At 31.9% G+C, this 27500-nt stretch overlaps 3 protein-coding genes and 1 pseudogene across 4 annotated transcripts in view; 2 read left to right on the top strand and 2 right to left on the bottom strand.

Annotated features, from left to right (window-relative positions):
• Positions 1–9255, bottom strand: part of centrocortin (cerebellar degeneration-related protein 2-like) — a 227341-nt gene extending 218086 nt beyond the window's left edge. Inside the window, exon 1 of the mRNA XM_033477012.2 lies at positions 8900–9255. Coding sequence (XP_033332903.1) covers positions 8900–8972 — 73 coding nt within the window. The 5' untranslated portion in view covers positions 8973–9255. The remainder of the gene's footprint in view (positions 1–8899) is intronic.
• A 448-nt stretch (positions 9256–9703) lies between these two features.
• LOC117224349 (uncharacterized) lies at positions 9704–12147 on the top strand (annotated as a pseudogene). Its single transcript, XR_004491201.2, has 2 exons — positions 9704–10475; positions 11633–12147. The product of XR_004491201.2 is annotated as an uncharacterized LOC117224349 (transcript).
• A 1102-nt stretch (positions 12148–13249) lies between these two features.
• Positions 13250–18255, bottom strand: Prp31 (pre-mRNA processing factor 31). The gene is made up of 8 exons (XM_033477120.2): positions 18051–18255; positions 17519–17978; positions 17245–17442; positions 16891–17095; positions 14715–14884; positions 14171–14619; positions 13839–14063; positions 13250–13496 (listed from the first exon to the last, which is right to left on the bottom strand). The coding sequence occupies exons 2-8, from the start codon at positions 17634–17636 to the stop codon at positions 13395–13397; spliced, it is 1467 nt and encodes a 488-aa protein (XP_033333011.1). The 5' UTR covers positions 17637–17978; positions 18051–18255; the 3' UTR covers positions 13250–13394.
• Positions 18256–19056: 801 nt separating this feature from the next.
• On the top strand, positions 19057–27365 carry cta (Guanine nucleotide-binding protein subunit alpha cta). Its single transcript, XM_033470072.2, has 6 exons — positions 19057–19880; positions 20172–20461; positions 21182–21442; positions 21589–21639; positions 21718–21935; positions 22008–27365. Exons 2-6 carry the CDS (start codon positions 20240–20242, stop codon positions 22363–22365), a joined length of 1110 nt encoding a protein of 369 aa, XP_033325963.1. The 5' UTR covers positions 19057–19880; positions 20172–20239; the 3' UTR covers positions 22366–27365.
• The last annotated feature ends 135 nt before the right edge of the window (positions 27366–27500 follow it).

The following is a 27500-nucleotide window of genomic DNA, read 5'->3' as shown; positions in this document are numbered from 1 at the left end:
TCCCAAATAGAGAGATTTGTTAGATAAAATCGTAAAAGTAACAAACTTCAACATTCAATGGTATTTATGTGATTGCATAAGAAGGACAAATTTTATTTTTATAAAAGAGTAATTTAAATTTTCAGTTACATGAAAATATACACTGTGACAGAAAAGATATGACACTTAAATCGCACATCTAGAGTGTGCAAAGAAATAAATACGTCAAACTTGCAACGTAATTTCCTCGAACCACATTTTTCAATCTGATCAATGACGTAACTAGATATTCGAATACCGTACGACCTTCATATTTTGCACGATTACGTAAAAATACTTTTACGTACAGAATAAAATCGAAAGTGATGATTAACATTGCTTGTTATGAAGTGTTTCAGTCCCATGAAAGAGAAATTTGTAAATTCATTAGACACATTTACTGGTTGTTAACATCTAGGATACTAATTATTTCAACTCTCAATAAGCATTTACGATGAACTGTAGGATAGTTAAATAAAATGGTTAACACTATATAGGGCGATTAATTCAAATAAGGCCACTTAAATATTTGTTTCAATTGCTGTGATGGAAAAAAGTATTTTCAGAAATAGTTTCACAAGAAAGAAAAATATCGTTAAAAATTTCCATATTTTTCATAACCTTTTACAATATTGCTCGACATTTTTACAACTACATTTTTTCTTTTTGTATAGCAAAGCTGAACAAAATATACGTTCAGACATATTGAAAAATGACCTTGATCTCAAAAAATTAAAATTTTACTCAAAACTTCTGTGTATCTAAATCGCAGATTTTGGCCTTTTTTATATAAATACCTTCATTGCAGCAAATTTTTAAATGAGTCTTTTAAATATTTTATCTATAGTTAATTGTTCTTCATTGTTTTACCAAGCATTTTATTATATTACTATTTTCATATCCAAAAACAAACTAAATTTATGGACGGTGCAATTAAATATTATAATAATTATTACATCATTATTATCTATGTCGCATTAATATTTTAAAATTCTAATAAAAATTGATGTTTCTTAATGGCAGAAACTCTTAACATGGTCATTTTACGTGTTTTCGACGTTTCAATGGGGATATTCACTTACAAAATAATTCATATTAAAGTTATTCACATTAAAGTTATGCATATAATTTACATACTATTTATGTAAATAAACATAAGTTTAATGAACTTCAGTGAATCCAATAATAATTTTTCCCTAGTTTCTGAAAAAAATCAAAGAAACTCAAATTTTCATGTTGTCTTTGCACTTTTGATTTCGTTTTCATTTTCATAAATAAATTGTTACGGTATTCGCGATTAGCAATCCCGTATATGCTGACCCAATAGTTGCAATGAGAAAAGAAAAGCAATTCGTTCCAGCTATGTAAATCACCCTGCATACAATTACTGATAGTATCAATACCTCACTTTCTCAATAATTACCGTGTTTAGTACCGTATTGTACGGTATTAACCTTTAATACAAACGTCGATGTATTTCACTTCCCGTTTTCGTTTGGTATGAAATATTGGAGTATTTAATTATTGTTTTCTATAGTGTCACTTTTCCCAGGATTATATATTCTCTAGTATTCTCTTGCTATTATCTTCTAAATCTTACGACGTCAATTAATTTGCTATTATATGCTACATGCAATAAGTTACATTTGCTGTTTTGTGTCTTATAACTGAATTTTAAAAATCACATTGCATTACCATGACTTTTAACAATCAGGTATAAAGCAATACATTTTTCGAAATGCCTTAGTTATATTTCAATACAATATTTCTGACTTTATAAATTATTGTAAACAAATTATTTTTTTACTATACCAGACCAAGATATCATCTTGTCATTCGATCTATCTATATTTTTAAATAAGCATGCCCTCAGAGAGCCTAATATTTTTTCAGTAGTACAATACTATAAACTTTCTTCTAATTAGTTCCACATAAATTTTGAACTATTACACGAGGTTAAGAAAACGACGTGAAATTATTATTATTATTATTATTATTATTATTATTATTATTATTATTATTATCATCATTATTATTGTTACTATTTATTTAATTGTACTTCAGGTACCAGCCTGTAACAATCTGTCAAGATATAATCTGTCAATATTAGATACAACTAGTTTATAGTTGATCGCTTAGGTATAAGAGTGGATTACATTTGTGTCTGAGTGTATTCTTATTAGAGGTGTGCGAGAAACCGAAAATACCGAGTCGGGTCGGGTTGGGACGAGAATTTTTCTCGGGATCAGATTCCTGAAACTTTCGAGATTTTCGAGAATGTTCGAGATTCCTGAGAGAGACCGGGATTTTCGACCCGATGTCTTCTCGACACGTCCCGACCATCGACATTTTCAGATTCTCGCACACCTCTAATTCTTATATGTACATCTTAACCTAAATCTATAACTAATACTTAGTTTTCTATAAAACATTGTATTGTACACTATTCATTAAGTATAGAGAGGACCGTATTTTAAGTCTATATCATAATAAGATAATATAAATGGAATACAATTATTTATGATCAACTTTTTCTTGTAATTCTAGTAGATAGGACAGGCACCGATAAAATACACTAATGTTTCGAGTTGTTGAAATATATGCAATGTTCTTATATCGTAGTCCTTAGACTTGTTTTCCCTGCTAGTCGTAGGAAAACAACCTAAATGATAAGGAAATAAATAAGAAGCAAACAGATTTTGAAATCTGATTTTCCAGGAAAATAAACTTCAGATAAACTTTATTCTGTGTACCAAGTTATCTTGATCACGAGAGTTTTTGTAATACTGTTCCCCTCCAAATGAGAATCGAAAATATTAAGGAATAGAAACGTTGGGGAAAATAAAGAGAGGAAGGAATGAAGAATGAAACAACAGACAAAAAGAAATCGAAGAAAAGTGCAATTAATATTACGGATTTTTAAATAATATAATTAAATATTTGTAGCAAGAAGTACTTCTGAAGACAATGATTACAATAAATAATAATAAATAATAAGAATTGATAATTGAAACAAATTTGTTTCGATATAATAGTTTTCAACGATCAACAAATAAAGTTAAAGAGATACAAAACAGAGATATAGAAAGCGTACATTTTCCATTCAAAAGTTCAAAAAAGCATCCTAGTCTTAGATAAAATCGGTTAAAACTATTCTATTCGCTTTCACCCACGTGGAAATTCTGAGAACGGAAGGATTTTATGAGCAGAAAATGTAATAAGAAAAAAATGCTATGCTCCTTGCGAAGAGTGACGGTATCCCATCGCTTTCGCGAAGAATGTTGCAGAATTGCAAATTACCGATGCGAGAAAGTATTCACATAACTAATAATGTGTCCGTTACATCATCTCGTGTTAGACATTTACTATGAAAAAGAGAGCATAACACGCGCCTCGTGTAGTTCAAGTTTTATCGCGTCTATGAAATAATAATAATTGTATTGCATCATGGCCTGTTACAAAATTTTTCAAGGGAAAAATTGAAGTTCTTCGTTAATTACAAATTCGATTTATTTATTATTTATTATTTTATTATTATATTTTTCGTGGTTTTTGCACACTCGAACGTCCGATGATTGTATCTTTACTTTTTAGCGCACAGCGTGAAATCCCGCAATTCATCCTATCAATTAATAATCTCGCTCCGCGATTGGATGATTCAGTTAATTAACGGGAAGATGCACTTTGCTAAAATGATTCGTTATCAAAACTTCTTTGCTAATAACTGAAGATCTCACGCAAGTAATACTCGAAGCATATATTGTAGTTCCAGTGCTACCTTTGCATTTTACTTACCGAGATGAACGCTTCACTTACAACGATTACAATCATAAAACAGCTGTAAAGTACAATCTCGGAGTGAAACTACCATTGTTTCCAATGCATTCTTAAAATAACAATTTATGCGATCGGCGATTCAAGATCTGGAACACTAAACAACCGAAAAAAGCGATTTTTAAAATGTTCTTTCTGCAAGAGTTGTCGAATCATTTTTCTGGCGCGTTGAACTCATCGGTTTTCACCGTTTAAGCTTGGAATAGTTTAACTTAACTGGCTATCGAAAAACTAGAAATAAACCCCGAAAGCCTATACCAAATAACAATTAATGATATACTCGACCCTTATAATTCTGATCCCCTAATAAATAACCTACAACACCTACAATACCGCAATGTAATATTGAAAGGAAAATAAACATAAACCCCAACGAAATAGCATGGCCAATAAAGGAAGCACAAAAACACATATCTAAAAAAATTCTAAGTATGTAAATGGGACCAAGATTGGAGGAGGATTACAAATACAAAACTACACGAAGTAAGGGATAACACCTTCTCAAATAACCCAGCCTTCACATTACCTAGAAGAGAACAAATCATCCTGACAAGACTAAGAATAGGCCACACGAAAGTAACACATCAACACCTATTATCGAAAACCGAGCGACCTTATTGCACTTCTTACTGGACTGAAAATTTCCTAACAACATAAAAAAATTCCTAAATGATAAAAGATATTATAGAACGAATAACAAACTACCTAAAAGATATTAAACTATATGAGGATTTATAGAATAATATTATTAATCTGTTGTAATCTTGGTTAGCCTATAATTATTAAGGTATATCATATTATGTACTAAGTTTTATATACGTAACATGTGATACACTGTGGTCGCTAATGACAAAGTAAGCCGATGCGACCTTAAATAAATAAAAAGGTTTAACTTAATCAGTTGAAAAATTATATTAGTCTATAAATATATATATATATATATATATATATATATATATATAATAGAAGTCAATTACATTTTGTTGGTTATATATTTAGAAGTACGTAACTGAAACAATAAATTTTACAAATTTTACAAATTTTATATTTTAAAAGATATTTGAAGGATACATTCGCATATTCTTAACACCAAAAACTATCAAGCCTTAAACTCGACTAATTTATGTTCTTTTACGACAATGACAAGAATGGATCTTTTTATACGATTTCTGTTATAGCGTGCGCTTCAGTAAAAAAAAGTTTATCAAGCAAATTATTGATAGAAACGTTTCTATTATTTCAGTATCTGTGAAAAGTAACTCGGAAACTAAACACTTTGCCTCATACAGGATTAACAAAAAAAATTGACGTTACTTGTATGAGTTTGCTTAACTTTCTACACTCAGAAAATATAATCTTAAAGAAAAAATGAAAAAACTAAATGAAATAACGAACATTGTAACACACTGTCAGAGTTATCGGTTTATAATGAATATTGTTTACATTTAACACGACTTCCCAAAAAATCAATGAACTCGAAAATTTGCAGTGTATTTAGCTATAACTGTGTTTGTATAATTATGTAATGAAAAAAGAAAAACCAAAATTAATTGTATTAATAATATTTTGTTTTTCTAATTAAAGTAGTTTACAAACCTGTATAAATAATATATCTGAAAAATATGAACACATTATATGTATACAATTCGCGATAAGTGCTATCATGTCAAAATCTGTTTTCTTAAAAGCCTAACAAAAACGATTTCTTCATTCTGAAAATTATTTTCACGATGCAACAATTATAGAAAAATTTTCTATACGATAGATTTCGTTTAAAAATAACTCACACAATTAATTCGAAAATATAACTGCACAGGAAATAGTATAATATTGAATAACTATAGTGTTATAGGAATAGTCACACTATTGTTTTCCAAGTGATTCTTGTGTAGCTATTTCCTTTACTTTGAACTGGCAAAGCAGTATAAAAAAAGATTATAGAAAAAGATACAAGTGAATGTTAAAGTCAATTTTACGAAAGCGATATTTAATATTAATGACAAAAAAGATTTATGAAAACAATTATTTTCTCAACTTATTACTGAAAACAATTTGACAATTACTGGAAGTAAGAAATTGAATGCTTCAAATTTATTATAATTGCAACAGTATAAACAGGATGTATATGTGCACAGAGAAAAGGTGTCTTATACTATATCTAATCGTTAGAAATATGTTATACACATACAACTTTGTTTTCAATATTTTCGCATACAAAAAGATTTCTCAATTATTGAAATCAAATAAACAATTAATGAAATTCTATGCATTTTCATAATATTTATAGGTAAATATTATAAATCTTTAACACACTAATTTAAATTGTACTAGATGATAATAATCATAATCATTTTCGTCGCACAATCTTTTGGTTACCAATAATTTGACGTAAAGCTTATAACTAAACAGCGGATTTTTATGGTAAATAAACATTTTCAGTATTGATTGTAAGAGGTAGGGGGATCGCTTAGTTTGTGGGTAAGGGTTATTCTTTCCAACTTCCTATAGTAAATGCTTCATTCTTCCTCCAACAATTTTAAGAAGTTAGAAATAACAAGTCGATTTTTTTAATTTTGTTACTATTTGACATTGCAGCCACCCATTTTTTAATTTCGTTATAGGTCAACTAGCTATATTTTGGATAATTCTCTAGTAAGAGTAGATACATTGTCCTTTTTTTATTTTCTCAAGAGATCTCAGAAGAGATTTATGTGTACAAGTTCTTGTTCCTTAAGATGAACTTCACGTGATAATAACCATGTATAATTATAGAAGAAGCAGATGTAACTGATGTACATTAATCATCCGTTTCGAACAGTTTTCTTTTACTCTTTTTCCATTTGTAGCTTTTCCTGTGCATGTTTTTTTTTTAGAAAGATTTTCAACTCCTAGAAACTTTCTATATTCGTTTCATATAAGATCTGCATCAAGATAATGCTTCATTGTATGACAGATCGTGAGACCTTGTTACTTCCACGACAATCAATTTTTTACGATACGGATCGTGCGATTTTCTCCAATACTTTCCAATTTCTTGACAAAATCGGCGAAATCGACATAATCCAAAGATGCGAATGTTTTACTAATAAATATCATTTGTCATTTCTCATTCTGATGTAATTAATATTCCACAGATTATTTACCGATCTCACGCACGTATTACACACGTATTTGAAAAAGTCGGGCAAGTTTGACCAACGCGTCGGCTAATTTGTCCGATACCGATACCACTATGACTGCAACCTAAGGGTAAAGAACTGAAGATGCACGTGTCTTCGCTGAAATCCCATTTAACTGAATTAGTCGGTCGATGTTACTTCCCCAACGACACGCACAACGTTAGACTAACGTATGTACTTTGAAGACTCACAACTTGTCAAATCGAAACCCGATATTTCAGGTCTCCATACAAATTTTTCACTTTTACCCCCAGTCTAAATTATTTGACTCTCTATTTTATTTTCATTGCACCTTACTTAAAGGTTTGGGTAAGCTTAAAAAAAAAGAACCCATAAAGAAAGCGACTTCACGTGAAGAAGTAAGGTCTAAAATATGTATAGAATATATGTATAATTTTTTAAATGAGACTTCGTTTTCACGAAAATTGATTTTGGAAACTCGTCGGATAGGATGCAACAGTATTTACACGTAGAACTAGTAGGTCATGGGCAGACACCGATTCCTATACAAATAGCATGCATGCTCAACGAATTTCTAAATCGAATTTTTTTTAACACGAAACTACGGACAACAAGATCTTACTTTATATTTACGATTTATTTATTTATATAAATTCATTACCTTCTTGATTACAACACTAAATTGGAAACACTGCATGCATCTAATATATGACATTATTTTTGCTAAAGTTTTATATTTTATATTTCCGTTTAAACTAAAGATTATAAATGACAAAAATATACAAACTAAAGATTGAAAAGAGAGATATTTGAACAGAGATTCAATTATTAATTATTAATGTTCTATGTTTCATTCCCTGATGAATGTTGGCAGCAAAATGTGACAATTATCGAAGCGTTACTACATACAATTCTCAATATTGTCAGCAAACGTTAAATTTGAAGTATACGTTAGTGTTCTCTCCGATCTGTTTATAAGTGGATTTCAAAAGATCGATTTCTTTCAAATACCGAAGAGATTAGAAAAACAACCAAACATTACGAATCACTTTTGTGATATGTGTAGAATCCAGTTTAAACGATAAAGTGATCTAATTTAGAGCTAACCCAGATCGTTTAAAGATTTTTAGTGCAATATTCATTTGGTCGTGAGAAAAATTAAAAACGGTCTTCTAATCCCTTAATAATATCAACTAGAAATCTACAACGCGATCGAATACCTACAAAAAATCTTATATTAATATAGCAAATATAATTATCAAATTAAATCACTATTTCTTCAAGAAACATCGTCAACATGTTGCAAATTCTCAGTGAGGCGTTCTCCTCTCAAGGTGAGGGTTGAAAAACCTATGAAGCACAATAACTCGAAAACTAGTATACGTAAAAGGACTAATAAAAATGAAAATTACATAGGTTTATAGAATAAATTATGTGGTGAAAGGGATATTTGAACAAAATCATAGATGATGCCACAGTAGTCAAAAATCCCTTTTTTTTATTAATATTAACTTGCATTGTACTCCGTTTACAAAAGAGCAACAATTGTACAATGTTGATATTATGAATTTACTTATATTTCACCAGACTTTTCGATATCTTACAAGCGTTATTAATTCGCAAAAGTGCGTGCACGTATACGCACAGCGCACACAATCAAGCGTCATGCGATCAAGCGCCACCTGATTGTAAAACGGGTCAATCACCGCGAAATGAAACTCTTTCAAAGGAAAAAAAAACACGTCACACAATTGTGCCCACCATAAATTCATGAAATCAACCGAGATTCGTGAAACGTTCATGCAAAAATCCTGTTATCTCTGGAATTTCAAATTTCGATTACTCAAAGTTTGCATAAATGGTAAGGCGCACACGATGAATTTAAGATTACAATGTTAAAAACTCACCGGGAGAAGTCCAACGCTCTGAATATTCCATTAATAAGACGAACCACTCATTTAAATCTTCAGAATTCGCCATGGTCGATCGACAAGACCTGTTTGTTCGCCACCGGCTCCGCCGATGGTTCGCCAATAAATAAACTAGGATTTGGCTGTCGTCAGCCCAGTATTGTGCTTAATTGTTGGTGTCACAGCCGAAACACAACCACACTTCCCGCGTATCATCGAACGGAACGCACGGCCGATGCGAAACTATGCGCAACATACGTGAGAGCAACGTTCTCGAAAGGAGATGAGAAACGAAGTCAGAGCACACACAGGCACTCAAAGCAGTCAATGATTACCTTACGACATCCAGTTCTGGTTTGCTGGTTCTCTCTATCCTTCTCCTCTCGTTTTACCATTACAACACCACTTCACGCTCTTTCACGGGACTCGCGTGTGTCTGGTCGTCCTTGTTTCTCTACTTTCGTTATATTTCAACGTACCTTTTCATTTTACTCACCTGCTCTTTCGCACTGTTTATTTTTACGATCGGCTTACTACGAGGTCGTCTATCTCTACCATATTTCTATGTTCCCGTGAACGTGTGTGCGTGTTGGTCGACTTGCGGCTACTTATTTCAATTAAATTCTTCCTCCGTCACATTCACTCGCGTTTAGAGATTATATTCAATAGAGTATTCCACTTTTGTGTTAAACACCGGGTGTTGTACCGTCCGCGGATCAGGGATCATTACCAAAATTAACGTTCTATTATTGACATGTACGATGCCGTTACGGATACTTTGAATCATCGGAGTTTCAAATGTTTATAACGCATCTACTAACATTGCGCATGCTCCATTCTTCATGATTTTTAAATGTAAAAATTGAGGAAGAAGTAACACATTTTTCTTTTTCTTTTCATTCGCATATTAATGACACTGTTTTTGTTTAAGAAAAAGAAATTCATCTGTTAATCATCGCCCATACAATAAAATACATTTCATTAGAGTTTATGAGCCGCATTCAAGTCACGTCTTATTTATGGGATTGTCTTAAGTATAGTCTTAAGACGTTACTTAGATTCATAGTCGGTTCTTCTGATATTTCTTGATCAAAATCTCAAGCTCTGCCATCATCAAGAAGATATTTGTACAAGATTTATAAACGCGTCTTGGTTGAAATAAGCATCGCCTCAGATCGGCTTCAGACGGTTTGCGGCAGTACTGTCGCCGCGTTTTCGCATTTCAAATGTTTTGCAACAGCTTCATGTAATATGTAATTCATTTCAAGCTCAGTTATGGATGCGAGAAGACGTCAACAAATCGTCTTTATATGTGTTATTCAATAGTATATAGTAAAATTATAAACAGAGAATATTGGGTTCATCTCTTTACCAGTGTAAAATTTCTGAAAGGAGCGTCTGTGTCCACATTCACTGATTTGAGAGAAAACAAGATAAAATTTTTGAATTATTTTCGCATAAGTGTAAAATCATTCGATGAATTATATGCAAAAAGTTCTGAAAAGTTGAAGAGTAAAGACGCTGTAATGAGAGTGCCTGTTTCTCCAATAGAAATGATTTCTGCAACACTGAGGTATATATATAACATGTATTTAAATTTTATAAAAGTAATTTAAAATTAAGGACAAATAGATATACAAGTGAACAAATAACTAAACATATAAAGATGAGAAAACAAAGAAGATAATAATAAACACAGCATTGTTATATAAAATTGTGTTCACTGGCTTGAAAATGAGGTATCTGTTGACGATAAAGGTGAATTAAATTGTGTAAACGTAGACATAGATTGGTGATTTGAATGTATGGGTGTCTAAAGACTGTTTTAGGTATATTTATTTTTAATATGACTTGTTAATTGTATTACTACTCTGAATTCTATTTTTTAATCATTATCGAAATCTTTTATAATAGGATGTAACAATTGGAAAAATGATGTATTATCATCATTTTCAAAGGTTTCTTCTGGTGATTCTTATAATTTAAAAGTGTTTCTTCAATCATCTGTTTTCTTTTAGCTACAAATCTTATCACTACCTTCTTCTTCATATATATACATTGAATCCTCAATGTTTGTATTTTCCAATGCTTCTTCAATTTCATTTTCCATGAAAATTTCTTATATACTGCTTTGTGTGTTCGTGGTACATCAAATAAAATCTAAAAATGATAACTGAGGGACGTAATGTATCTTGTCGCTTTTGCTGCACTTCCAAATTTTAGCTGTTTCCTTTAAAATTTTGTATAATTATTTTTTATGTTTTCCATCTTTTCATTAACATTGAACTTATAACCAAATATATTATTTTTAAAGATATTTGGCGACCAGTTGCAGTTTAGTAGATTTGCATTATTTGTATAGAATTAGACAGTCAACATTATTTGTTATTACAAGGAAGGTTTGCTATGCAATTTGGATAATGAAAAACGAATGCTTTCCAATCCTAAATGAAGAAAAATGACTTAAAATTGCAAACTAATTTGAACACCGTAAAAATTTTTCGAACACCATAGGAGTTATTAATGAAACACATATACGAATTAGAAAGCCAAATATGAGTAGCTACGTATCATAATTATAAGAACTTATTTTTAATAGTTCTTTTTGCTGTTGCTGATGCAAATTATAAGTTTATATATATATTGTAGAAAATATAATGTCTTCATATTATAGAAAACAATATTATGTCTTCATATTATAGAAAATGAAACTCACAATATTCCTTCCAGAATACCACTACCAGAAACAAATACACCAACAATTACCTACATGTTAGTTGGAGATGAAGCCGTTTCTGTTTCGGACTATGTTTTATCAAATGAAAAACGAATATTTAATTATAGGTTGAGTTATGCCAGAAGATATGTATAATCAACATTTGGGATTTTATCTAATAAGTGGCATATATTTCATAGAGCATTCAATGTTGAATTAAATTTTGCAGTAGATCTTGTTAAATGTTGTATCTTGCACAATTTTGTTAGAGACCTTGATGATGATTCTATCATTAGTAATAATTATATGATCCGCATTGTTTTTTATTTTATTGTAATCACAGGTTTCCATGAATTTAATAATAATTCAACAATTGTGCAAAAAGGACAGCAATTAAATTTAATAAGAAACTGTTCCACGAAATTTTTTACCAATGACGTTGAGAAGGTGCCATGGCAAAATGATTTCATTTAATTGTATAATGCCATTGTATAATAGAAATAAAAAATAAAGTTTATATTTACTAAAATTTATTCTTTCTTATGCGGAAATATTCCAAAAATTTGCATTCACCACATCCATGCATTATCTTTTTTTATTCTATTATGCCATTCTTCCGTACGCGTTTATGTCGTATATCCGTACGTGTTTTTATGATGATCAGAATGTCAGTATCGACTGTCTATTTTCTTGAATACTAAAAGAAGGACGATTATACATATTGAATGCCGATACACATTGTAGCGATACGTTTGCGGCGAAGCAGGATTTACTTCGGTCAAAAAACACGCAAACGTGCCGCTTCCTTGTTGCTACAATTCACGTTGCATGTGAAGTACGTCGAAAAAATCTATGTTCTGCTGAAACGCAGCGGCAAGTTGCCGCGGCGTCGGATTGCCGTAAATCGCTTGTTTGCATTTTTCTATTGCGCCCTTGTTTTAACAAAAACTTTGCCACCGAATTACCGTCTCGTGTAAATTACTTCATATCAAACACTATTGTATTGCGAAAACACGGCGACACAAAGCTGCAGTCGATTGTTTTTACGGCGGCAGATTGCCCCAGATTGCCCTCGCTTGATTCATAATCGTATAAGAACAGTCTTATTTCACTTTCAGAGTCGTAAGTAAAAACATCTTATTTCTCATCCGATAGCAATAATTTTTCGCTACAAGTGAGACAGATATTGATGGGCGTACCGAAACAATATATTCAAAACGCAGAAAATCCACTTCACAAATCCCGCAACGATGAGTTCAAGGAATTATCCACGGATTACCACCGAAGGTGGAACCTTATTTAAACAAATAAATAACTATGTGTGTGGGGGCGGGGGCTCCCAATATCATCTAGTTACAAGAAAACATTTCAAGAGCAAGCTAATCAAATTAGAGTGAATGATGGCTTCGTTTTCAATCGCTTTTCAAAGGACGCGTGACTCTATAAAAAAGAGGATTGCATTTCTATTGATTAGTATATCGAAAATATTCTGAAAACTAGTTCAAACGTGGTCTTGGTCAAGACGGCCATGACCGTCTTGGAATAATATCGTCCGAACTATGAATACGGGCTTATGAAATTTCTCATAACACAATGTTTCATTGTAAAAGTTTTCAATTTTGGGAAATGTGTTTGTTGTTAGTATGAAATGACTGTTTATTGTGTACATTGTATAACAGTTACTTATATATATACATATAAATAAAGTATTTTATGAAAACTAAATATAAAATTATTGTTTTACTCATAGCAATACCTATTATTTTAAACTGTTATTTATTTTTTTACTTTCAGAAAACCAGCTGTGTTTGAGAAATATTTCGCATTAGCTTCATTCACTTTCTTTTCTGCTGCTTGCGGATTTACAATTTCCAAGCCCTACAAAAAAAAAAAAATTTTTATAAAATTATTGATTATTTCAGCTTGATCAATACAAAGATTTCATGACACTATAATCACTAGATAAAGCTCACTATTAACCAAATTTGACAAAAATGATTTTAACAATTATCACGAGATATGTTGAATTATCAGTAAGGAGATTAATAAATGGAAAATGGTTTCCAAAGAGAATAGAATTTTTGATTTTATATTTTTGAAATTTCTATGATAATGTATTTCAAGCTCTCTTATAAGTAAGAAAAAAGAGAAATTATTATAATTTACAAAATACCCAACATAAGACTACGTTCATGTACTGTTCACATTACTGTTATTTACCTGCAATGGCGTGAATGCGACACTGGATGCTGTACCAGAGACCTGTTTTTTGACTGTTGTACTTCCACCCCATTGCTGCTGTTTCTGTAAATTTTTCTGAAGTGTTTTCGATATTCGCACTTTTGTTTTCTCATCAATTTGAGGTAACCTAATGCGACCTGTGCCTGCCTTGCCAATTGTACCACGAGTATAACCGAGATCTTCTTGATAAGCATCATTTTCAATCTAAATATATATAAAAATAAAAGAATATTACATAATATTACATTTAGAATTACATCAGAATATTACATAATATTCCAAAAATGTAGAATAGAAAAAATAAAACTTACATCAGCAAAATTCATTCTATTTGCATGTTTTCTGAATTCAGTAATGGCATAGCGTTCTTTCATTTTTCTGACGCGTCTGCCACCGCGTTTCTTTCGACCTGGATCAATAGGTTTTGGTAGAGGCTTTACAAATTTTACAGGTGGTGGTTCTTGAAGCTTATCTAACTTTTTCTCTATTTCTTCACGAAACATTTGACCAATATGACCATCTGTACTTTCATGACAAGCGTCAACACGAGCAGCCAACATACTTTTGGCTGCAACAAGTCTTGCTGCCTTCCGCCTTAAATCAGGTGGAGTTTCTTGAACAATATCAGAATAGTATATAAAACCAGTGTGTGGTAGAGTCGCCACTTGTGAAAATCCGGATAATGTTGTTTTCTGAGATCCAAGTACTAAAATATTACATGCTGGCATTTTTGATAATTTAGTTAAACCTCCAGCGACACCTAAAATAGGTACGTACAATACATTATTACAAATTTACGAAATTTAAAAACATTAATATTAATTTTTTAAATCCGGAAAACATTCCAAAATTTACCCATTATTTTTGCTGCAGTGGATGCACCTACTATTACAGACAAATTTGGTGCAATAAATGCCATCCTACTCTCTACATATTCAAATATTTTCGATTTACAATTATTCAATTCCACTGCCATATCACAGGCTTCACAAATAGCTTCCTTCTCATCTTCTGTTAGTAACTGTCTGTAAATATCACATGTGTATTTTTTTATAGTACTCAACATCTGCTTGATTAATATTGTTATACAGGGTGTCCCACAATTATTTTAACAGCCGAAAATGGGGGGTAGCTGAGGTCATTTGAAGTAACTTTTTCCTTTGCGAAAATGCAATCTGCGGCTTTGTTTACGAGTTATTAACGAAAAACACTGGCCAATGAGAGGTGACGGTGCGAGAGAGAGAGAGTCCGCAAAAGAGTCAGCAGCACGAGGCTTTGACAAATGGTCGGAACGGACTCGAGCCGCGTTCGAAGTATTGAACAAGTCACGAAGCGAGAACTTTCCGGATTTGTTTAACTACATAACAGTGATATTTTTAAGAAAAACGCTGTTCACCTTTACTTTAGAACGTCTGAAGAATATTCACTAATTTTTCGGACTCGAAATAATATGTAGTTTAACCGTGACAGTCGTTTTAATTTTCTGGTGTGCATGACACCTTATGTGTACCATATGAAATTTTTATGCAAGCTGTACAGTGAAGATTAACAAAGTTCGTAAATGATATTTTAATTTAAATAATTCCGTGTACGAACAGAATTCAACGAATGATTCGCAAAGCTGATTTAATAATAAATAATCGCGTTAAGGTACGTAAAGGATTTGTTTTTTAGAGAAATATGAAAAATATTATCGATAAGAAACTCACCCATTTAGTTGAGGATGCATTTGCTGACTCGTACGTACTGACCTCGTACAACGAACAGCTGATCCCAGGTCGATGATCGCAACATTCGAGGGATACTGTCGGTGGAACCTCTGGTATGGTTATTTGCGAAGTTCACTTACACTGCACTGTCACCAAACACTGATCAGTTATTTAATCACTGATAATCCGAATCACTTGTGGATATTTAAGAAAGATCACTGAGACTCGTTCGCGGATAATCGTTTATTCGACGCGTTCGTTCGGAAGTCGACGTTTCACTGCCGAAAAATTCAGGCCTTGACTGTGGATCCTTGTTGTTCTTCGTTCGGCCGTCCGAGGAAATGACACTCGATACCATTTTCTTCGCACGGCCATTAATTACGTTCTAAGAGCGCAAGGTGACAGCGGGTCGGACACAGTTTACGTCTCGGCATATCTTGTTTATTTCATTTGGCGTTACCCTGCGCTTCGAAGAAAATAGTATCGGGTGTTATTTCCTCGATTTTTTGGCAGTGAAACGTCGACTTCCGAACGAACGCGTCGAATAAACGATTATCCGCGAACGAGTCTCAGTGATCTTTCTTAAATATCCACAAGTGATTCGGATTATCAGTGATTAATTAAGTGATCAGTGTTTAGTGACAGTGCAGTGAAAGATCAGCTGTACGTTGTACAAGGTCAGTGCCCTTCGACATCATGAATTTCAGCCAGCAAATGCATCCTCAACTAAATGGGTGAGTTTCTTACTGATAATATTTTTCATATCTCTCTAATAAACAAATCCTTTACGTCCCTTATTTATTATTAAATCAGCTTTGCAAATCATTCGTTAATCTTCACTGTACACCTTGCATAAAAATTTCATATGGTACACACGAGGTGTCATGCACACCAGAAAATTAAAACAGCTGTCACGGTTAAACTTCATATTATTTCGGGTCCGAAAAATTAGTAAATATTCTTCAGACGTTCTAAAGTAAAGGTGAACAGCGTTTTTCTTAAAAATATCACTGTTATGTAGTAAAAAAAATCCGTAAAGTTCTCGCCTTGTGACTTGTTCAATACTTCGATCGCGGCTCGAGTCCGTCCCGACCTTCTGTCAAAGCCTCGTGCTGCGGACTCTCTCGCGGACCCTCTCTCTCGCACCGTCACCTCTCATTGGCCAGTGTTTTTCGTTAATAACTCGTAAACAAAGCCGCGGATTGCATTTTCGCAAAGGAAAAAGTTACTTCAAATGACCTCAGCTACCCCTCATTTTCGGCTGTTAAAATAATTGTGGGACACCCTGTATATTATTCATAATTTATTTTAAAATATATTACCCTTGTGTTGTTGATGCAGTAACTGAAACTACCATGATTGTTGCCTGAGTAAGAAATTGTTGTAATATCTCATTATTTTTTGCTCTGTCTAAATCATTTCCTAATTCTCTAACTGTCATTACATATTCCAAAGGACCAACAACTAATGATTCTAATTCTGGGAACCTTTTGGAATATTTGTCTCTTGTAAATCTATGTATTGTAGCTGAAAAATATAATTAATATTATTAGATTAATCCCAAAGTGTTGTCATAAATCTGATATTATTAATAATATTCAAAGAATAATATCATCAAATAAAATTGACAATACTCATATTTATAAAATTTAATTCAATTAAATATCGATACTTACCTATTTCGTCATCAATATCTACAGCCATATTATTTGCTTCAACGATAAGTTGATATTCAGGATCAGACTCAACAGGTCCAATAATATCAATCGACTTTCTAGGAACTTTGCTATATTTTTCAATATGAGACATAACTTTTTTCAACTGTTCCGAGTCTCCTAATTTTGCCAATTCTCTTACAGAAGCAACTTTTATTTCTATAACCAACCAAAGAGATTAATAAATTTAAGTTCTATAGTATTGTTTACATTAGCAAACATTGAGGTTAATTACCTTCTTCGATGGTTTTGGAAACAGAAGCCGGGATGAAATCCGGTTCCGGTTCTTCCATAATATGGTCAGAATCGTCATTTTCTTCAAGATCCGCCAAAAGTTCATCTGCCAACGACATGATTTTCCTTTACAGAAGATCTATACGTATATAAATATTTTGCCAACCACTGTTATTTGACAAATTTCAGCATCTACGTACACTACAACCTCTTCAATACACTATAACCAACTGAGTAACTGCGTGCAACTGAGCTAACTGTAGCCAACCTCTGTTTTCCGAGCGCTTCTATCCCCACCACTTTAATGCGCATCCAGCTCCGCGCAGTTGGTTTAGAAAGAGAACGAAAAATGATCGAGAGAGACAGAATGAAACCAGCGGGCTCTAGTGTAAGTATCCAAACGGGCGACAAACCTAGGCCGTCTCACTTTAATTAGGCCTGGTGCTCTATCTAAAACATAGCTAAAATATGGCTGAATTAACAAAATTTGGTGGATTCATAAATTAGTAAACATTAGCTAATATGTAACTTACGGGTATCAAGACGTTCGCAAATACACTGGACCGTGTAGTTGAGAATTCTACGGGGCGAAAAGTACAAGTCGAATATCGCGCCGAGTATTTCAGATGGAGCATCAGGCAAACGGATGATAGAGTAAGATCGCAAGCATGATAAAGTGAGACAAACCACATGGGTAGTCGGTGTGACTTGTTCCGCTTGCGGTTGTGCTAATATCGTGCTCTCTGATTGACTCGCCACTTCCTCTCTTTGTCTAAAACTGTGAGGGCAGCACTGCTTACCTGTGAAGCATCAACCAATCAGGAAAAGACAGTTTCTGTTCCTACCCTCATATTTCTGAACGCTTTGTCTCTGACCCTGCTCGGTATGCCAAAGCACTACTATAGTGGGACCTGCTTTTGCTCCTTGATCCGTTAGCGAAGGTCGATATAGAAATGTTCTTTGCTCTGATTGGCTGACGCTTCGACGAAGTACAGTAAAATGGTAGAGAGTAAGAAAAGCTTAGGGAGTAAGCTCTCATTACCGTAGTTAAGTTCAAAAACTGACACGAAATTGTAGGTCGCTATTTTCCAAAAGTCAACTTCAATGTTCAATCACAAATGTTCAGTGCGCATGTGTCCATAAGTAAACCCATCATGAATATAGCTTCAAAAATGCATGGATCCATGACGCATGCGCATATTAGTTTATGTACCATGAATACAGTGATAAACTGCGGGTGACATCTTGCGAGAATATTTATGTTCTGCTGTTCAAACTTATTAATGTTTATTCGAAATAGGTAAAAAGTTCGTCTCAAATGCGTAAGAACCTTCAGTTCTACATATCACATAATAGAAATCATTTTTCTGATATTATTTAATTCATAAAATTGTTCACATTTGTTAGACTTCACTTTCAAACCTGTTGCGCTTCAAATATTACCGCGCCTCTCCACGTTCCCAATTTCTCGCATGCAGTTTCTTTGCCCTATTTCGATCAACAGACCATAGAGAAGGATAGAAACGTCAAATTAAACTTTAACGAAGCAGCAATGTTATATACATGTAGAGTGTTGAGGTCGCCGAATTTAAGAACAAGAATATCAAAGATTTAGATAAAAGTTTGACCTCTAACATACTTCGCCGTGTTATCATAAATTCTTCGATACTATGGAAAGACCGGCTTCTGGTAGGAGAAATGGGAAATGTACAGCGAATCATTGAGTAACGAAAGAGAGAGAAATGAAAAAATGAATCGTTTTCTCCCCACCACATAACGAAAACTGTATGATCGTTAATGCACGATGTTCAAGAGGGATCGTCGTCGCATGTATTGCAGTTTCGACAAGGATAAAGAAAAAAGGAAAGGTCTTCCAACGAATGACAGCGCGCAAAACCGATCACGCGGCTGAGCCAGGAGGTGCAGTTTCGGTCGGTGTCAGACACCGTGCATGTGTACGTGTATGTATCGCGGTAGTATCTCACAACAAATATGTCGTCGTGGTGGGGAGTACGTTTTCCCGTTCGTCGTTTCGCATATTTCTTCCCCCGCATTATTATCATGTAGTTCGGCATAGGTGAACTCTTGCATGGTTTGTTTCCTCGACAGAGAAAAGAAACACAGGTGTGTATGCGTGTCCTACGTGCAAGTACTGTGCTGATACGATTGTTAGTTAAGGAAGAAGTTATCCGCATGAAAGGCCGACGAGGATCGTCTCCTACTCGAAGATAAAGTGCGATGAGAACGATGAGCGCGAGTTAGTTCTCTTTCTCGGTAATTAGAACGATTATTTAATCATGTCCAATTCGCGAGGAACCAGAGAGGATCGTGGGCAGCCAACGGCGTGAGTCTCGCGATTAACGGTAGGTGTGGAGTTTAACCGAGTTGAACGACGACGTGTGTTAACGTTCGTTCAGCGGCCGCGTTCCCCGGTTACGCCTAGGTGAGAAATGCGGTTCTGAATCGCGACGTTCGCTGATCCCGTGCAATCACGAACAGGTTGTTCACGGAAGGGGTGGTACCTTCGTTACGTGCATTACGTTACTGTACGTGCTCCGTGAATACGAACTCGTGTACGGCAGCGAGTAGTGCGTGTGCGTGTATGTGTATGCGTGCACAGTGTTTAGACAATCAAGGATATTTTCCTTCGGAAGGACGGCCTGACACGGAAAGACGGAAGAAAAAAGGGACGGAAGGAAGAGGAGGGTAGCAGGGTAGCAAGATGGCGGGGTCCTTAACGTGGTCGTGTACTTGTTGCCTGCGGTTCAAGTTCAGCCCCGAGGAGATCGAGCAGCGTTACAAAAGTCAGGAGATCGATCGGATGCTGGAGAAAGATCGTCAGGCTCTCCGACGACAGGTCAAGCTGCTGCTCCTCGGGGCGGGCGAAAGCGGAAAGTCGACATTCCTTAAACAGATGCGAATTATTCACGGAATTAAGTTCGAGGTAGGACATCCTCGACTTCGTAATCAAATCCTTTCCTTACGACGTAATCTGCTTCTTATTTGTCCTCTCGTACGCTTCTCATTCACTCGAGGAAAACTGCAGTTTGATTTCATGACTCTGTCAGTGTTATTATAGTTGTTAAAATAGATCTTCATTTGTATGAGAAGGTGGTTGACCTAAACACATGATTTTTAAGGTTTACGGGGAATTAATTCTGACATGATTGAATAGCTTTTATAATTTCTTACTTGAGATCTTTGAAACATTATTCAACTATTTATCTGTGTCTTAGTTTTGTAAGAACATATACTATTGTTTCGTACTCAGATTCTCACAATTATACTTTCAATTTAGTTAAGTGGCAAAGATTATTTTATTAAACCTACTTTAACTCATAGTTTCAGATAAGAAGAATTTAAATAGAAAAATAATAAATAAAGAGTATTACTACTATAATGTTTAGCAGACTGTTCTGTTTATACATTCTTTATTTTTCTGTCCTACCATTTATCACATTCTTCATTAGTAAATCTACATCTTATAGGATATTCAATAAATTGTTAGCTCCTCATGAAAAAATTCAATTGTAAGTCAAGATTTTTTAATATTGCTATCAATATTTATTTCTGAACAAGTATATACAATCAATCACATTTACAAATAATGTATATTATTTATAAATAGTATCTATTATTTATGGTATTCTTCTTTACTTTTCAGCCTGAATTGATCAAAGAATACCAACATGTAATTTATCAAAATATAATAAAAGGAATGAAGGTATTGGTCGATGCTCGTGACAAGTTGAATATTCCATGGGAAAACCCTAAAAACTATGATATTGGTTATCAGTTACTGAAATTTGAAAATACTATGGTATTAGATGCTAGGTTATTTCTTCATTACGTGCCAGCTTTACGAAGTTTATGGGAAGATGCGTCGATCAAAAAAGCCTTTGATAGACGGAGAGAATTTCAATTAGTAAGATATTCTTGCGTGTTTTGTATATTTTATTCTATTTACTGTATATCCAAAAAAGATCACAGATGTGTCAATTCAGTAGTAATTATTTAAAATGTACGAATCTCTATTGTTTTTATACTTTATGAGTATTTTTCTAATTACAGAGTGATTCGGTTCAATATTTCTTGGATAGTCTTGACAGGATTGCGAGGACGGTAATTTCCATAATATTTTCCCACTATTTTAACAATTGTAATATAGCATTCTTTAAGCATTAAAAGTTTTATTTACAGGACTATGTACCCACACATCAGGATATCTTACATTGTAGGAAAGCTACAAAAGGAATTTCAGAATTTGTTATACAAATTAATAATATCCCCTTTTTGTTTGTTGATGTGGGTGGACAAAGATCTCAAAGACAAAAGTGGTATCAATGTTTTGATTGTGTTACTTCTATACTTTTTCTTGTGTCATCGTCTGAATTTGATCAAGTACTATTGGAAGATAGGTGCGTTATAATCTAATTAAGGTTTTTGCATAAAAAAAGATGTAAATGTTAAAAAATATTCCTCATTTACAGGAGAACCAATCGATTGGAGGAATCGAGAAATATCTTTGACACAATAGTTAATAATATGATATTTGGTGGAGTGTCTATCATCTTGTTTTTGAATAAAACTGATTTGTTAGACAAAAAAGTAAGATCACCTGATACAAATGTTCGCTGGTACTTTTCACAGTTCACAGGAGATTCACATTCTATGAAGGATGTGCAAAATTTTATTTTGGAAATGTTTATATCTGTCAAAAGGGACCCGAGAAAGTCCCTATTTCATCACTTTACTACTGCAGTGGACACAGAAAACATAAAAGTTGTATTTAATGCTGTCAAAGATACAATATTGCATAGAAATTTGGAATCGCTGATGCTCCAATAATAATAGCTCTATGTATATATATACATATATATATATAAAAAGTGAAACTACTTCCGATCCGAAGGTATGCATTCAACATTTAGTGTTTGAAATATAGTAAACTAAAGTTATAGTTCGTGTAAGGATTAGGACATTAATTAGAAAAAAATGTTCTGGTAAGACAATACCAATGTGTGTGTACCAATGTAAATCACATGATTACCACCGTTTATAACGATAAATTAAACTTTTTTATGATAGTTTTATACATCACAGGAAGTAAAAACTGCCTAATGAACATATACATTGAAATTTTTGACTATACATGTATATATACATGCGTGTATATGCATATGTGCATACATGTATATAAATGTTGTATACGTTTTGATAAGATGTTTCCATCCTCTTTTTATAAATGCTATAAAGGGTTGTAAGAAGACTTATATATACAATATATTGTACATAGTCTCTTGTATTCTATACATTGTCAATATTAATGCTTTTACATATTTGTATAAAAAAAAGAATCAGTTTGCTAACAGTTTAATTAAGATTTTCTATTTTGTACAGATATTTAATCCAATGCTTCTTTCTTTTACATTAATGTATAATGAAAATGCTGGTGATAAAACCAGTATTCGCAAACGTAACAATAACTTATTTTGTATGTAAGATTAATTACGTTTGTTAACATTGAATTATTAAGTAACAAAGAAACCAAATACTAGATCCATGCCATATAAACCAAATGAAACTAACCAGTTTGTGTTCAAATTGTTGTGTACAAAAAGCAATAATTTTTATTTTTTATTTTCTTCTTTAATTTGACTCCAAAATTGTACACAGGATTTCGCTATTTTAATATAACTACATGATTTTTCGTATTTTCGTGTTTGTTATATTTTTTTTGATTCATTGATTTTTGTATTTCTACATTGAAGTTCTGTTCTATGCTGCACAATAAAATTACATTTTGTAAGCAATTCAAATTAATATAATTCTAATAGTTTAATATTATTTTCAAACTTATATGTTGTTTTTAATATAAATTCCAGTATTTTTTATGGTAAATTACAAAATTTTGATAGAAGGATTACAGTTTGTTTAGCGAATGCATAATACCTGTTCAACTAAACTTCAACTTTAATAACTGGTCCTTATTGCAACATTACTATTTTTTAAGAAGATTTACATTAATCAGTATTATTATTTCTTGTATACAAAGATTCAAACAAAGTTGGTTTTTTCAATTTGTATGTAACAGCAATTTGTCAGAATCATGTTTAATCTCTTATTGTTATAAACATATGGGCTATAATTAAATAGTTACAGCTCTCTCTCTATTCTGTTTTATAGATCTTCGTTCACATGAGTTTTGTAAATATATGACAGTCAGCAATACCTAACATTATTAAAATAGAACTATCAGATTGTAACAAAACTAATCTTATAAGTTATATACTTTCATTTTCACCTGAAAATCATAACAATCAAAATTTCATTATTATAAATAACAATATTTTGAATTTAATTTATAAACATTGCTATAACCAAGGATTTTATGTAATAACGCATATGATGAAACCAAAGAGTTTTAAGTAAACCTAGTGAACTTCTATGTAACTTATTTTCCATTAGCTTAATACAATACGTAACATTATAAATATTCTTGGAAATATATTTGTATTCATGCTTATAGTTATATCAATCTGCAGTTTCGATTATGTATTACATAAAATCTTTGTTTCTTTCGCTCTTTGTATTAATGAAATGGAAATTAAGAACACTTAAAACTATTGTAATTGGTATCAGTTATTCTAAAATCAATATTTTGTTGTGTTTGTATATAAGAAGTTTTAGGTGTAGTACAACATACAACATGTTAAGAAGTTGAAATTTTTGCATGGTCTGTATCATGCAAAGATATTGTATAACTTTGATAATTGGTGTATTTCCTTAACTGATGTTTTTACATTCCTATAAAGCTAATCAGGTTCACTTTAATTGATATTCTTAGAACATTTTTAAATTATACCACATTTTTATGATGTAGGTAAATTATTACTGTCTCGAATGGAGTATTATTTTGAAAGATTATACAAAATTTTATACAATTTATGTCCTGCATATACAGAACCTATCCTTCAATGGGGCCATTGATTAAACTGGTTTTACAGGTATTCGAATATCTAATTAATCAATTAATACAAGTTTGTACATACAGGTACTATAGTTGTGGTTAACTATGTACTGAAAATTGTAATTACCTGGTTAAAATATTTTTTTAAGTAACGAAATTTAAAATATAGTAATATAAATTCACAAAGAAATGTTAATGAATAATATTATTGTTCCTAAATGAAGTATTGAGTACACTAATGTAAACTGTTTTTATAATAATTTATACAAATTTCAGTACATAAAGTGAATTTAACCTAGAAGTACAAATTTACAGGCACACTATATGTTAAAACTAAGTAAAAAGTGTTAGTAAACAAAAATGCAGACACTGAGAGAACAGTCATTTAATACTATTCTGTATCTTCATAAAAATTAATATTTCCAGTGAAATAAATCACGTTATATAAGGACCTTTTTAAGGATTTTTATTCAAGAAGAGTTAATTATATCTTTACCTGAATTTTAAGGTACACAAAACACCTAAGAACTATGTAAGAGACATTTAATTTTCTGATTATGGGTCAAAAACATTTGTCTACAAATGTTTTAGTATAAATTATATCGATGAACTATTTTTGTTATTACATTCTTATAACCGAAATTCAATTTGGTACATTTCATTGCACAGAATTATATTGAATTTGTAGTTAAATAAACAATTTATGATAGTGTACTGAAATCTTTGGTACAATGGTTTAGTGACTTATTAATATTGTTAATTCCTAATATTTTTGTGTGATGAAATACTATTAAGCATGCTATATTCCTAGTAATCTTGTATGAAAAATTGTTTTTACTGGGTAATTATCAATATCCCATTAATTATGACGTGCATTTCGTTCATAGTAATAGTAGGTACCTGGATATTTAGGTATTAATTTGTTAATCATTGAATGCCTGGGCATCCGGTTTTCAAGGCCTTCACCACCAACATTCACCAAACATAATATTTGGAACTTTTTACAAATATTTTAGAGGAAAATATACCCTTGATAATCATACTGGGAGTCCATGTAGATGTAACATGTATGTAAACCGTCGCTATCTTATAGAAAATTTTCATGATACTTAGATCATTTTTTACATATACAGTTCATTTCAGTAAGACTTAAATATAACATATTTTTGTAATTCATTCAGAGCAAGTACTGTTGACTTATTACAAATTTATTTGCAACCTAAATGAAAATATTACTGAATGTTTTTCACATATTAATTACATCTCACTATGTATCATGTAAGTTTTCTGCCATGCTATTGTGAAGTAAATAAAGCGAAGAAAAATGATAAAACACCGCACGTCGTACGCGTAACATGTTGAAAACATTTTATTGTAATATGCGGACTGTGAAAGCATAGTAACTTTGTGATAGAACGTCGTGAAAAATAAGGAGAAAATAATTTTTATATTTTTAGAGGTGCAGAGATTATTTTAATCTGTTCAACTTAATCAATTTTATACATTTCAGTCTGTGTGAAAAGAAATAAATGGAATTTAGATATTCTATGATTACGATATCGTTGACGATGATACATCAGTGTTATATATATAGATATATATATATATATATATATACGTTTAAAACGATTCTATTATGATTTGTATTATACTTACATTAGGTACTTTTATACGCATACCTACATTCTCAAATCATGGGAAATGAGCACTTGTGAACGGCCATAAACGGTAATATTGAATTGAAAAAGACAGATAGTATTTACAACGAACAAAACTAAGGCGAAGCGTTATTTGTATTTTATTGTAAATATGTGAAATTATTACGTCTAAACATTTAATTATGGTTTTTGCCGTCGTAAAGCAATCGCTTTAAATAAACTATTAACGAGTAAATTAGTCGTGTTAATGGAAATAGTTATACAATAAATATAAATTTATTTTCATTTATAAAGATAAATTTGGGTACTGAAGTTTTATAATTCTAAAATAATGAGTAGAATTTATAAACAGTACTGTGTCTGTTCTTGGTTTATAATTGAATCAAACAAATATTAGAATGACAATATTTTCTTGTAAACTCATCAATGATAATTATATTTAACAAAGTCAATCAAGCAGTTTTTTAATGTGGCTAGTGGTGATGTGAATTATTTAGGTACTATTTTGGAAAGCTTTTATAGAAAGCACAACTTTTTATACGCTGCAGCACGTACAAAGAAGTAGAGCTGTTCTACCTCTCGTCGGTATTCGTTTACAATATCTCAATTTTGTTTTAAGCGATTTATAAATGGCCAAACATACTTGTCAATCATGATGCTTGCACAAACATTTTAATTAAATTTAATATCCATTTTTGATTAAATATTAGAAAATTGATTGTTTGTACGTTCATAAAGCCATTAAACACAACAAACTAAAGAAATACTTTTTATTTACAAAAATGATTGTAAACATTTGTATACGTCTACATGAATTTATTCTCACTAAGTAAAAATATTTCTGTCTGTATGGCACATTGTGAGATATTATAGTTTATAAATTTATAGAAATAAAAAATATAACCTTGACATTTGAAAATATATTTGTATAATATTCGAAGGATTGCTTGTGTAATCAGCATGCTGACAGTATGACTTTGCACGACAAATACAACAAACATTTATGTTAAGCATAAATTTTTTAAACATCATGAATAATTATGTTTAATTGCATATAAGTCACTTTGTATGCATTTTACTATACATGATCTAAAGAATGTAGATATATTGTGCCTTTTGTATATTGTATATTTGTATATAAACATATTTTACATGAAATATTGTAATAATGTAGTCTATTCACATAAACAATAAATAAAATAAAACTTTAGAAAAAACTATTCATTATAAATTATTATTTACCTCGATAATAAGTACATCTTATATTTAATGGAAAATTAGGCTTGCAGCGTGACGTTTACACAAAATGGCACGCAAATGTGGAGAATAATGTATCAATGATTATGCATGTATAC

Source organism: Megalopta genalis, chromosome 1, assembly GCF_051020955.1.
Source record: "Megalopta genalis isolate 19385.01 chromosome 1, iyMegGena1_principal, whole genome shotgun sequence".
NCBI classification, from domain to species: Eukaryota; Metazoa; Arthropoda; class Insecta; order Hymenoptera; family Halictidae; genus Megalopta; species Megalopta genalis.
The sequence above is the reverse complement of the archived record's forward strand: the minus strand, read 5'-3'. Positions and strand labels throughout refer to the sequence as shown.